Here is a 14,040-nt window from a genome sequence, read left to right as displayed (position 1 = left end):
GGTGCTGCCCTCGTCTGGCTAATAAGGGAATGTCCGCCGAGCACACGAAGTATGCCAATTTATCTCACGTCAAAGTACACAACTTTTCACTCAGATTAAACACATGTTGCCAAATGGTTTATTGGCTTTCTTACTTTCTACAGAGACGAGTAGGACTAATGTGACAGCGACTCAGTGCTTGAAAGTTAAGCTCCCTCTGAGATGTAAAATATTAATCTTATTCCTGAAAATGTCTAACAGAGCAACTGTCAGGTGGACATGTAACGTTAGACGTAATTGTGTTACATGGAACTCTCAAGATATACAGAATGGAGACTTTGTTGAGGCACCTGGTAGGCAACCTTTATTATTATTATTATTATTGAAACGGGATATACTTTTTCATATCTGAATGAGTAAGTATTAGTAAGTTTCCTGTTATTTTATCCAAATTAACATAAGCAAAAATGTTACTGCTGAAAATGTTAAAAATCTATTACGAAATTAGGTTCTTATTACGAACAACACGTTTATAGCCATAACATAATTAATTGCTGTATGAAAGGGTTCTAAAATCACAATAGGTACAAATTAGACAAATCTATGAGCACAATGACTCAGCTAAACAGGGAAGAGAAGCAATGTTGACGAGAGGTTACATAGTAGTCTATCCATGCCATCTCTGTGTCAATGTTTTTTAAATGCGTTTTAAGAATACTTTTAAGATACATTATTGATTGAGGTTATATACCTCATTGACATTAAATATGTGTCGACCTATAACTTTCATTGTAAAATGTTTACCCATTTATGTTCTCCATTCCAGACCCGTGGTAATGCTCTAGTCTTCATAATCATTTTGGGTATTGGCGGATCTTTTCAAAATGGGTTCCATGTTACTGTCATCAGTTCCCCTTCACCAGTAAGATACATCAACACATTGATTCCCCACACACTCATTTTTATTAAAAAGCATGATACGAAATATGTTTGGATGAGTCTGGAATTGCCACTACTTTTCCCATGGCAAGAAATACCTAGGCAATATAACATGGTGTTCAAGGTTTATGAATATCTTGTTTTCATCTCACACAAGTTAAATCTGCATATTCAACCCTGCTCAAATGAACACCTAGCCTACTTCACCAGGGTTGTAGACTGTCTGTTTCCACAACCATGTCGGTCTGCTTGCAGTACATCTGGAGCTTCATCAATAGCAGTTGGATTGGGCGATATGAAGAAACCCCACCGGCACAGACAGTCAAACTCCTCTGGTCAGCTATAGTGTCTCTGTACGCTGTGGGGGGTCTCCTGGGCTCGATGAGTGTCAGGTGCATTGCTGGGAGGTTTGGCAGGTGAGTTGCACTGATTTTTATCATCTGTATTTATCTCAATTTAAGTTACTTTTTCATTCAAACTTTTCTTCATTTCTTCTTCAGGAAGAGAGCCATGATATGGAACAATGTTGTCAACATTGTTGCTGCAGTGATCATGTTCACCAGTAGGGGGGCAAACTCCTTTGAGATGATCCTGATTGCTCGGTTTCTGTTTGGATTCAATACAGGTCCTACCAATGTGATGATGTTGCACCTTTCATTTCATGCAGATTAGTTTAATCTATGGATCATTTAGCCATGGTAAAATAAAATCATGGAATGGCCTTATATCTTAGTGTTGATAGAATTGATTTTTTTTATTCTTGTTTGTGAATCTCAGGTTTAGGAGTGAATATCCATGCAATATACCTGGGTGAGAGTTCACCCAAAAAGATAAGGGGCATGGTAACACTAACATCTGCTACCTTCCTCTCCATTGGTAAACTGTCAGGACAATTTGTTGGACTAAGGTACAGTGCTCATTCTGAATTTCAACATTTCAAAAGACAAAAACATCAAGTATCACATTAAACTGATGGTTATCAATGTGTGCCAAATTGGATATCCTGAAATATGCTCTGACTTGATTCTTTATCTCAACTTTCTCAGGGAGATTCTTGGTCGTGAGGATAGCTGGAACATCCTACTGTGTGTTTCAACATGTTTCTCAGTGGTACAGCTGCTAACACTGCCCTTCTTCCCTGAGGCCCCAAGATACTTATTGATAGAAAAGGGCAATGCAGAGGCATGCAAAAAAGGTAGTTTGTGTTTCCTCATAGGCACCAAGATTGAAATTCTTGATGTCCAAAGGGATCCATCCTAAGTAGCAACAATCGTACTCAGAACATTGAGTACTGTCTGTGCAAATGTAGAAATTATGTACAGTACTATATTACACTGCATCTAAATACATAAACGTATATTATTACACATAGCTGACTGATTGGCCAAGGCCTGTATAGCTGGGTGCAAAGTCTATACAGCTGAGGAGACTTTAGTTACTTGTTGTATCATATTCAGAAACTGTGTGTGTGTGTCAGCTCTGCAGAGTCTGTGGGGCAGGGGTGAGTACAAGCTGGAGATGACGGAGATGGTGTTGGAGCAGGCTGCCATAAAAGGCGAGACCTCGAAGACTCTCCTGGAGCTGCTGAGAGACAGGAGCGTACGATGGCAGCTCATCACCATGGTGGTGGTGTACGGCTGCATCCAGTTCTCTGGCATCACCGCAGTAGGCACAGCCCCCTCTGTCTTTTATCTCATACTGTACCTACTACTGTACATTCTACATCCTACTCCTCTTCTTCCCTCCACCCTCAGATCAGTGTGTTCTCCTTTGACATCTTCAAGGAGGCAGGCATCCCCCTGGATAAGATCCGCTATGTGACTCTGGGTGTTGGAGTGTCTGAGGTCCTCACCTCCATCACCTGTGTGAGTGCTGCTGGGTAACATGGGCTACACTATAGGGGGTACACTACGATACCCCTCTGTAACTTCTACAAAGCATGGTCATCACTATGTACCTAGGGCAATGGGGGGCAAAGTACGGCCCGCAAGACATATTTCAAATGTATTAAATATTATTATATTGTAAGATTTCTGGCTTAAAATGACTAATTCCGTGATATACAAACAACCTCCAATAGATGGCGCTGTAGCCTGACAGCGCGCTCTGTATTTGGGCCTAGTCAGTCAGATTCAGAATACGCTCAGTCATCATAGCCAATTCATTGCTTGACGGCTTTGGACAAAATGAGTGCTGCGAAAATGAGAAAAGTGGGACTCTGAATGTTGTGTTTAAAGAAGAATGGACAGCAAAATACTTTTTATACTAATATTGGACATAAGGCGGTATGTCTGATATGCCAAGAAAGTGTTACCGTTTTTAAGGAATATAATCTCAATCATAATTTTTTAAGTAAGCATGCTAACTACGCTAGCGATCTATCCTCTCAGGAAAAGGCAAGGAGGCCTCAAAACCTGCCACAAACATAAAAGCTCAACAAAATATGTTTACTAAACGGTGCTCTACTCAAGACTGTAAGTACTGGCACATAAAATCACAAAGCATAGCAAGCCTTTTGGTGAAGCGTTTGTGAACGAGTGTATGGAGCCTGCTGATATACTTTGTCCTGAGAGTAAAAGCCAATCTGGAGAAAATTAGCTTATCACACGATAAGTGAGGAGTGATAGGTGAGGAGTGATAGGTGAGGAGTGATAGGTGAGGAGTGATAGGTGAGGAGTGATAGGTGAGGAGTGATAGGTGAGGAGTGATAAGTGAGGAGTGAGGAGTGATAGGTGAGGAGTGATAGGTGAGGAGTGATAGGTGAGGAGTGATAGGTGAGGAGTGATAGGTGAGGAGTGATAGGTGAGGAGTGATAAGTGAGGAGTGATAAGTGAGGAGTGATAGGTGAGGAGTGATAGGTGATAGGTGAGGAGTGATAGGTGAGGAGTGATAGGTGAGGAGTGATAGGTGAGGAGTGATAGGTGAGGAGTGATAGGTGAGGAGTGATAGGTGAGGAGTGATAGGTGAGGAGTGATAAGTGAGGAGTGATAGGTGAGGAGTGATAAGTGAGGAGTGATAAGTGAGGAGTGAGGAGTGATAGGTGAGGAGTGATAGGTGAGGAGGATAAGTGAGGAGTGATAGGTGAGGAGTGATAAGTGAGGATTGATAGGTGAGGAGTGATAGGTGAGGATGATAGGTGAGGAGTGATAGGTGAGGAGTGATAAGTGAGGAGTGATAGGTGAGGAGTGATAGGTGAGGAGTGATAGGTGAGGAGTGATAAGTGAGGAGTGATAGGTGAGGAGTGATAGGTGAGGAGTGAAGTGAGGAGTGAAGTGAGGAGTGAAGTGAGGAGTGATAGGTGAGGAGTGATAGGTGAGGAGTGATAGGTGAGGAGTGATAGGTGAGGAGGATAAGTGAGGAGTGATGGATGAGGAGTGATGGGTGAGGAGTGATAAGTGAGGAGTGATGGGTGAGGAGTGATAGGTGAGGAGTGATAGGTGATAGGTGAGGAGTGATAGGTGAGGAGTGATAGGTGAGGAGTGATAGGTGAGGAGTGATAGGTGAGGAGTGATAAGTGAGGAGTGATAAGTGAGGAGTGATAGGTGAGGAGTGATAGGTGAGGAGTGATAAGTGAGGAGTGATAGGTGAGGAGTGATAAGTGAGGAGTGATAAGTGAGGAGTGAGGAGTGATAGGTGAGGAGTGATAGGTGAGGAGTGATAAGTGAGGAGTGATAGGTGAGGAGTGATAGGTGAGGAGTGATAGGTGAGGAGTGATAGGTGAGGAGTGATAGGTGAGGAGTGATAGGTGAGGAGTGATAGGTGAGGAGTGATAAGTGAGGAGTGATAGGTGAGGAGTGATAGGTGAGGAGTGATAGGTGAGGAGTGATAAGTGAGGAGTGATAGGTGAGGAGTGAAGTGAGGAGTGAAGTGAGGAGTGATAGGTGAGGAGTGATAGGTGAGGAGTGATAGGTGAGGAGTGATAGGTGAGGGGTGATAAGTGAGGAGTGATAGGTGAGGAGTGATAAGTGAGGAGTGATGGGTGAGGAGTGATGGGTGAGGAGTGATAAGTGAGGAGTGATGGGTGAGGAGTGATAGGTGAGGAGTGATAGGTGAGGAGTGATAGGTGAGGAGCTAATCTCAGAGTTGAAGAAAAAAGCAGATAGCTTCAACCCTTTTTCTATAGCACTAGATGAGAGTACTGACATCAGACACCTCTCAACTTTACATTTTTGTCAAAGGAATAAATGAGAAATTTGAAATAAGAGGAACTTCTTGCAATCGAATGAATGATGGGAACATCCAGGGGCTCTGATTTATATGACAGGATGTCTGCCAGCTTGGAAAAAAATGTATCTACCAAGGAGCAAACTGACAAATGTCACAACAGATAGATCACCAAATCTAACCTGTAAAAACATTGGCCTACTAAAAAGATTACAAGGCAAAGTAAAATAAGAAACTCTGAGGAATTGATATTTCTTCACTGTATTACTCATCAGGAAGCCCTGTGTAAAAGTGTGTTAAAGCTGGAAAATTTTGTCAAAGTGGTTATAAAACGTGTCAACTTCATACGGGCAAGGGGGCTGAACCATCGTCAGTTCATGCTGCTACTCAATGACACAGAGGCAGAGCATCAGGACTTGTTGTATCATTCAAATGCGCGCTAGCTAAGCCTGGGAAAGTATTTTGCCGTGTGTGGGAATTGAGAGGGGACATAGGTATGTTCCTTGATACGGTTGGAAAGCTGATGACTTCTCAGAGTTGAAAGACACAGACTGGCTGGGCGACTTTGCTTTCGGTGTGGACATATTGGGGCATCCAGACAAATGAGCAGCCGGTCTCTTGCTCATTTTCTGACACTGAGACATACAGTAGCACTTTCGACAGTGAGAAAGCACCACCGGACACATCGACATCCAATGTGACAGTGCTTTCAAGGAGAACTACAAAACAGCAACAATAGTCCCGTTCTATGGCTCACTTAACGAAACAAAGTTTACAAACATGAAAAGAAAATGCCCAAAGGATGCTTATTTTATTCGGGTCCACATGTGTGTGAACAAATGTTCTCAGTCATGAACCAGACTTTGATGCCCTTGCCAAGAGAGGTGACCAGACCCATTGTTCACATTAAGACTCAAATAACTGACTGGGGTAGGAAAGGATTATGCTTTTTTCATGGTGATGGTAATGCAGTGAGAATTATCCAGCAATGCACTTGGATACAGGTTATTTGTCCCCATACATCTGACAATTAACACTTATTTGGACTGAAATGATTGGATAACTGTAAATATGGCTCACATTGGAGATGTGTTCCTTAACATGCTTTCAAAAACAGACCATTCCAAATGAAACAGATGCTCTTACCATATGTTTCACTCACATTTTTTTATCTTTTTTTTTTTTACACATCTGCTGTTGCATTTTGCATGTCTCCAGACATGTAATATATATATATATTTTTAAGTTTGCATATTGTGACAAAGTTTGATTGTACTTTACAAGGGTAGAGATGCAGGATCTGTGTGTGTGTTTGACTGTGTCATGTTATAAATCATATACATTTTGTGAAAAATTTGCTCACAAAAAACAAGGGTAGAGATGGTACAAGGGTAGAATTGTTCTGCAAGCATATGTACACCTACAGTACACTAGTAGATGCATGTCAATTTGAAAATGAATAGTCTTCACATGTTTTGACATGCATATAGTATGTGGCCCTTCACTTGGTTTCATTCACTTAATGTGGCCCTTGAGCCAAAAGGTTTATTCACCCCTCACCTAGGGTAAAAAGGTTTAAAGTAGAGCCCTTTTTAATTAATGTGAAAATGTCACTCGTTAAGTGGTCATTAGGCAACCGTTATAAAGACTAATAAGCAAAAGTAATCAGTGAACAGTAGGAGTGACCATACAGGAAGAAACACTGTCCCCGTGCAGGAATCCCACCGCCTGTGTCTACTGTACAGAAGCTCCGCTACAGGTTGAACATATTTGTCACTAAGATGTGAATGCCCCTCCTGAGCTCCTAAACAGTAAATCATGTCTGAGCTCCTCTGGCTCTGTCATCCCCTGTGCGGTGGGAAGGAGGGAGTGATAGATGGGGAAGGTTCCGGATAAGTTCTGTTGTGTCCGTTCATCCCTAGGGCCTGCTGATCGAGAGTGTGGGGAGGAGAGCGCTACTCTGGGGGGGCTTTGGGGCCATGTCTGCCATCATGATATTAATCACCATCACTCTCAATCTAAAGGTGAGCCCCTTGACCTTTCAACTCTCCTGCATTGTGACAAATATACAGTAAGAGGACCTAAGTGATGATACATGGATGTGTATCACATTAGAATGTGTCCCAAATCCTCTTGGTCACGACCTCCCCAGCAACAGTGGTGGTTGTTCCATGTGCATGGAAAATATACAATAAAATATAATTTATTCTGTTTTAACAATATTGTTATAGGATTACAGCTTCTGGATTCCATACAGCACTGTTGGCTTGATATTCCTCTTTGTCATTTTTTATGGAGGAGGACCAGGTATGTTTAATATCAGACCACAGAATGGGTTAGTAATAATACAATAACAAAGTATAGACAAAATACCAACATTACATTGCTGTGATCGTCAGTGGTGATTGATCAAATGCATCCTTTCCTGTTGCCTGTGCTATTCCTAGCTGGAGTGTTGCCGTCTCTCACACATGAGATCTTTATCCAATCGTGCCGGCCTGCAGCGTTTGTGTTTACTGGGATCCTGCGATGGCTTGGCTTTTCCGTGCTGGGACTAGTTTTCCCTTTTCTTATCGTAAGTCTGTATAGACCATTTTAGAATGAAGTGTTGTATTATGCTTTTATAATGCTTGCAAAGTTTTATAATTCTTTCAAAGTTACCAATTGAGATACAATGACATTTCCTGAGCACAAAGCACATTGTTCTTCACTATGACAGTTTGATACCCCAGAGATACCAGGCATACAGTAATTCCATACTTTGAACATTACATTGAGACACTGCAATTAAAACTTTTCTTTATTATCTCAGTATTACCTTTGTCTCAGCCAATCTGTAAAACAGCAGAGCTCTAATTTAGACATAAGTGGAATTATCTAAAATGAAACAAAGGTTTCCTGTAGCCATGAGTAGAACATTAGGAGAGGACTATTTAATCACAGGCTCCCAGCCGACTGTCCAAGTTGTTCCCCTGGTTATTGTAACTATAGGAACTCACCTGCATGCCTCTTCTCTGTACCACAGGAGCTGCTAAAATCAGTCAGCTTCGTGCTGTTTGCCTGCATGTGTCTGTTGGCGTCATTTTACATCTTCTTCTACCTGCCGGAGACCAAGGGGAAAACCCTCCTGGAAATCTCAGAGGAGTTTAAAAACATCACACTGTGTGAAAACCCCCTCTCAGTTGACAAGACCCTGGAGACAAGGTTATGAAAACTGTTGATAGCAAATTAACTGAGATTTATCCCACTCTGAGTTGTTTCATTTGTATCATATCTTCATACAATGTGCACTCACAGCATCTATTAAATCAAATGTAATTATATAGCCCTTCTTAGATCAGCTGATATCTCAAAGTGCTGTACAGAAACCCAGCCTAAAACCCCAAACAGCAAGCAATGCAGGTATATATACAATTGTTTTATGCATCTGAATGACTTTTAGAGACCTATTGATTTATAATAAAATTACTTTTCAAACAATCTTTAATTTACTTGTTTCCAACCTTTTTTACAAGCCATATGGTCTGGTCTGATGGTCTGTTTTCCTGAGAAGGTTCATATTATACATTTTCTAGGACAAAAATGTACTCTTTATCTTTTATATCGCATACCACATAAAATCCTCCCCAAGTCTGACTTCTTACGGACTCATTAGTAAGAACCCTGTACACTTAACCGATGCCCATGGCCCACATGGGGGACTCCCTCAGCCTCTTAGCTGGCTCTTTGAGAACTGGCTCTCATAATGATGTGGCTGGGTCTTTGATGGAATTGACTTTTCCAGTATGGTTGTGAACCTGCTGGCTCTGAGGGGCTCCCCATCTCCCCCTTATCACTGGCTGCCAGCTGCTGCCAGGCACAGGGTCTTCATTCGCAGTTAAAGGCCCTAGGTGCACAGCTCCCATTCAGGGATGGGGAGTGATTGATGTTATCTTAGATGGGTGAGATGTTTCCTCTGCGTCCCACTGTTGTGCGTTATCTCTAGAGGGGATTCATTAGAGGTACCATAGTGACGCCTAACCATTTCTCCTCACTGACCTGCCTGCCTGGCCAATGGGCTGTTTTTACTCTTAGAAAATAGAAAATGCTGACTGAGGTAACAATCATGGACACATACAGTATAATAGGTATTTCCATCTGAGCATTTGTCAAATAAAGGGTTGGACTTAGGCCTAGACAAGTGCAGGCTTAGACAAGTGCAATGTGGTATATTTCAACTGTAAATAATAGTAGATTGATCTTGGGAAGATTAATGCTTAAATATGACAAAATTGAGCGTTCGTGATAGACCATATTGGTTTATTATTTATTGTGCTGTAGTGAGACCAAGTTCAACAGATGGCAGAGTTAATCTGCATTGTGAAAACAACTAAATTCAAGGCATGACAGCACAGATGTTGTGGCACAGTAATATACACGCAACATGCAACGATTTCAAAGATTCTACTGAATTACAGTTCATATAAGGAAATCAGTCAGTTTAAATAAATTCATTAGGCCGTAATCTATGGATTTCACATGACTTATACGGAATACAGATATGCATCTGTTGATCACAGATACCTTTAAAAAATTGTGTACAGATCCTTGCAGCATGGGGCCATGCATTGTCATGCTGAAACATGAGGTGATGGCGACTGATGAATGGCATGACAATGGGATTCAGGATCTCATCACGGCATTAATTCACTGCCTTCATATTGCCATCGATAAAATGCAATTGTGTTAATTGTACATAGCCCATACCCCCAACATGGGGCACTTTGTTCACAACGTTGACATCAGCAAACCACTTGCCCACATGACGCCATACACACTGTCTGCCATCTACAGTGTACTGTTGAAACCGGGATTCATCCGTGAAGAGCATAGTTCTCCAGCATGTCAGTGGCCATTGAAGGTGAGCATTTGCCCACTGATGTTGGTTACAACGCCGAACTGCAGTCAGCATGCCAATTGCACACTCCCTCAAAACTTGAGAAATCTGTGGCATTGTATTGTGTGACAAAACTGCACATTTTAGAGTGGCCTTCTCTTGTCCCCAGCTTCTTGATATGCCACACCTGTCAGGTGGATGGCAAAGGAGAAATGCTCACTAACAGGGATGTAAACAAATATGTGCACAAAATGTTAGAGAAATAAGCTTTTTGTGCTTATGGAACATTTCTAGAATCTTATTTCAGCTCATGAAACATGGGACCAACACTTTACATGTCATGTTATATTTTTGTTCAGTGTACATTCACACTAACATCTTTTGAGGGAATCAGTGTTAAAAATATGTTTGGTTGACTGATACTGCTTCTCAATGCGTCACAATACAACAAAATACATTTTTTTAAAGGACAACCATTAAGGTCAGTTCATATGATCACTAAAGAACCATTTTGCTGAAGTGAAAATTATATTATCCCAAAACCACTGAACACGGTCATACCGTGAAATATACATTTTAAAATGTCTGGTGGTATTTTTAGGACTTTTACTGGCTTCAATAAACTCCTGCCTCTGCACATAATGGAAAAGTCGGCTCCAGTAGCTGTTCCTCATGGACGCAGAGGTGAAATGTGGGCCAAGCACTCAGTAACAATATTGCAAACAAAACTTACAAGGCATTCATGGTAGTTCCGTAAAATGACCTAGTTTAGATCTACAGTATATGACTGAAACCTCCTGGCCACACAGATATACACTGAGTGTACAAAACATTACGAAAACCTTAATATTGAGTTGCACCCCCTTTTTCCCTCAGAACAGCCTCAATTCATTGGGGTATGGACTACAAGGTGTCGAAAGTGTTCCACAGGGATCAAATCAAATGTTATTTGTCACATGCGCTGAATACAACCTTACCGTGAAATGCTTACTTACAAGCCCTTAACCAACAATGCAGTTCAAGAAATAGTTTTAAAAAAGATTTACTAAATAGACTAAAGTAAAAATAAATCAAATCAAAAGTAACAAGACAATTACATAACAATAATGAGGCTATATACAGGGGGTACCGGTACAGAGTCAATGTGCTGGGGTACAAGTTAGTTGAGGTAATTTGTACATGTAGATAGGAGTAGCAGCAGTGTAAAACAAGGGGGGGGGGTCATTTGATAAATTGTTCAGCAGTCTTATGACTTGGGGGTAGAAGCTGATAAGGAGCCTTTTGGACCTAGACTTACCGCTTGCCGTTCGGTAGCAGAGAGAACAGTCTATGACTTAAGTGACTGGAGTCTTTGCCAATTTTTTGGGCCTTCATCTGACACCGCCTAGAATATAGGTCCTGGATGGCAGGAAGCTTGGCCTCAGTGATTAGTGGGCCGTACGCACTAGCCTCTGTAGCTCCTTAAGGTCAGATGCCGAGCAGTTGCCATATCAGGCGGTAATGCAACAGGTCAGGATGCTCTCGTTGGTGCAGCTGTAGAACTTTTTAAGGATCTGCGGACCCATGCCAAATCTTTTCAGTCTTCTGAGGTGGGAAAGGTGTTGTTGTGCCCTCTTTCAACTGTCTTGATGTGTTTGGACCATGATAGTTCGTTATCTTAGTGATGAGCTTTGTGGGCACTATGGTGTTGAATGCTGAGCTGTAGTCAATGAACAGCATTCTCACGTAGGTGTTCCTTTTGTCAAGGTGGGAAAAGGCAGTGTGGTGTGCAATTTAGATTGCGTAATCTGTGGATCTGTTGGGGCGGTATGTGAATTGGAGTGGGTCTAGGGTTTCCGGAATGATGGTGTTGATGTGAGCCATGACCAGTCTTTCAAAGCACTTCATGGCTACGGACGTCAGTGCTACGGGTTATCTTCGCTGTCTTGGGCACAGGGACTCTGTTGGTCTGCTGGAAACATGTAGGTATTACAGACTCGGTCAGGGAGAGGTTGAAAATGTCAGTGAAGACACTTGCCAGTTGGTCTGCGCATGCTTTGAGTACATGTCCTGGCAATCCATCTGGCCCTGCGGTTTTGTAAACGTTGACCTGTTTAAAGGTCTTATTCACATTGGCTATGAGGAGAAGTGATCACACAGTCGTCCGAAACAGCTGGTGCTCTCATGCATACTTCAGTGTTGTGGGGGTGACGTCATCGATGCACTTATTGATGAAGCCTGTGACTGAGGTGTTATACTCCTCAATGCCATTGGATAAATCCTGGAGCATATTCCAGTCTGTGTTGGCAAAACAGTCCTGTAGCGTAGCATCCGCGTCATATGACCACTTCCGTATTGAGCGAGTCACTGGTACTTTCTGCTTTAGTTTTTTCTTGTAAGCAGGAGTATAGATTTGCCAAATGAAGGGCGAGGGAGAGCTTTGTATGCGTCTCTGTGTGTGGAGTAAAGGTGGTCTAGAGTTTTTTTCCCTCTGGTTGCACATGACATGCTGGTAGAAATGAGGTAAAACGGATTTAAGTTTGCCTGCATTAAAGTCCCCGGCCACTAAGAGCGCCACTTTTGGATGAGCATTTTCTTGTTTGCTTATGGCCTTATATAGCTCGTTGAGTGCGGCCTTAGTGCCGCCATTGGTTTGTGGTGGTAAATAGATGGCTACGAATAATATAGATGAGAAATCTCTTGGTAGATAGTGTGATCTACAGTTTATCATGAGGTTTTCTTCCTCAGGCAAGTAGTACCTCGAGACTTCTTCAATATTAGACATCTCGCACCAGCAGTTATTGACAAATGGACACACACCCCCTCCCATCGCCTTACCAGACGTATCTGCTCTTTCCTGCTGATACACGGAAAATCCAGCCAGCTCTATATTATGTGTCATCGTCCAGCCACGACTCGGTGAAACATAATATATTACAGTTTTTAATGTTTCATTGGTAGGATACACTTAATCATAGATTTTCCAGTTTATTTTCCAATGATTGCATGTTGACCAATAATACGGAGAGTAGTGGTGGTTTACCTACTCGCTGGTGAATTTTCACAAGGCACCCCGACCTCCTACCCCCTTTTCTCAGTATTTTCTTCACACGGATGAATGGCATTTGGGCCTGGTCTCGACAAAGCAGTATATCCTTCACGTCGGACTCATTAACTTCTTCGATATAGGGGGCGCTCTTTTAATTTTTGGATGAAAAACGTTCCCGTTTTAAACAAGATATTTTGTCACAAAAAGATGCTAGACTATGCATATAATTGACAGCTTTGGAAAGAAAACACTCTGACGTTTCCAAAACTGCAAAGATATTGTCTGTGAGTGCCACAGAACTGATGTTACAGAAAAAAAAACAGATAAATATACAATCAGGAAGTGCCGCATTTTTTAAACCGCCTCATGGCAATGACTCCTTATGTGGCTGTGGAGGAGCTAGGAGTCAGCTTACCTTTTCCACGTTTTCCCCAAGGTGTCTGCAGCATTGTGACGTATTTGTAGGCATATCATTGGAAGATTGACCCTAAGAGACTACATTTACCAGGTGGTCGCTTGGTGTCCTCCATTGCAATTATTGCGTAATCTCCAGCTGCAAGTACTTTTCCGTTTGCTACTGAGGAGAAACCCAGCCCGAAGGACTTATTATCGAATAGATATGTGAAAAACACCTTGAGGATGATTCTAAACAACGTTTGCCATGTTTCTGTCGATATTATGGAGTTAATTTTGAAAAAAGTTTGGCGTTGTAGTGAATGAATTTTAGTTGTTCTTTTCTTAGCCAAAAGTGATGAACAAAACGGAGCGATTTCTCCTACACAAATAATATTTTTGGAAAAAAGGAACATTTGCTATCTAACTGGGAGTCTCCTGAGTGAAAGCATCTAAGTTCTTCAAAGGTAAATGATTTAATTTGGTTGCTTTTCTTATTTTTGTGAATGTTGCCTGCTGCCAGCACAGCCTAGCATAGCATTATGCCATGCTAAACTTACACAAATGCTTGTCTAGCGTTGGCTGTAACGCATATTTTGAAAATCTGAGATGACAGTGTTGTTAACAAAAGGCTAAGCTTGAATATTTTTATTTCATTTCA

General features: G+C 41.8%; 1 protein-coding gene across 1 annotated transcript; it reads left to right on the top strand.

Moving 5' to 3' along the window:
• The first annotated feature begins 40 nt into the window (after positions 1-40).
• Positions 41-8,564, top strand: slc2a9l1 (solute carrier family 2 member 9, like 1). Its single transcript, XM_024415953.2, has 12 exons — positions 41-332; positions 806-901; positions 1,174-1,334; positions 1,419-1,543; positions 1,696-1,825; positions 1,965-2,113; positions 2,396-2,583; positions 2,673-2,783; positions 7,005-7,106; positions 7,314-7,389; positions 7,530-7,657; positions 8,108-8,564. Exons 1-12 carry the CDS (start codon positions 309-311, stop codon positions 8,291-8,293), a joined length of 1,476 nt encoding a protein of 491 aa, XP_024271721.1. The 5' UTR covers positions 41-308; the 3' UTR covers positions 8,294-8,564.
• The last annotated feature ends 5,476 nt before the right edge of the window (positions 8,565-14,040 follow it).

The sequence above is a fragment of the Oncorhynchus tshawytscha genome, linkage group LG02 (assembly GCF_018296145.1).
Source record: "Oncorhynchus tshawytscha isolate Ot180627B linkage group LG02, Otsh_v2.0, whole genome shotgun sequence".
NCBI classification, from domain to species: Eukaryota; Metazoa; Chordata; class Actinopteri; order Salmoniformes; family Salmonidae; genus Oncorhynchus; species Oncorhynchus tshawytscha.
This window is presented reverse-complemented; position numbering and strand designations above follow the sequence as displayed.

What these genes read in the sequence shown, in the direction of transcription:
- slc2a9l1 (XM_024415953.2), top strand. Translation starts at nt 309, where the DNA reads ATGGAGACTTTGTTGAGGCACCTG. An exon ending in ATTGCTGGGAGGTTTGGCAG is followed by an intron (nt 1,335 to 1,418) that starts GTGAGTTGCACT and finishes TTTCTTCTTCAG; the next exon opens with GAAGAGAGCCATGATATGGA. An exon ending in TCTGTTTGGATTCAATACAG is followed by an intron (nt 1,544 to 1,695) that starts GTCCTACCAATG and finishes TGTGAATCTCAG; the next exon opens with GTTTAGGAGTGAATATCCAT.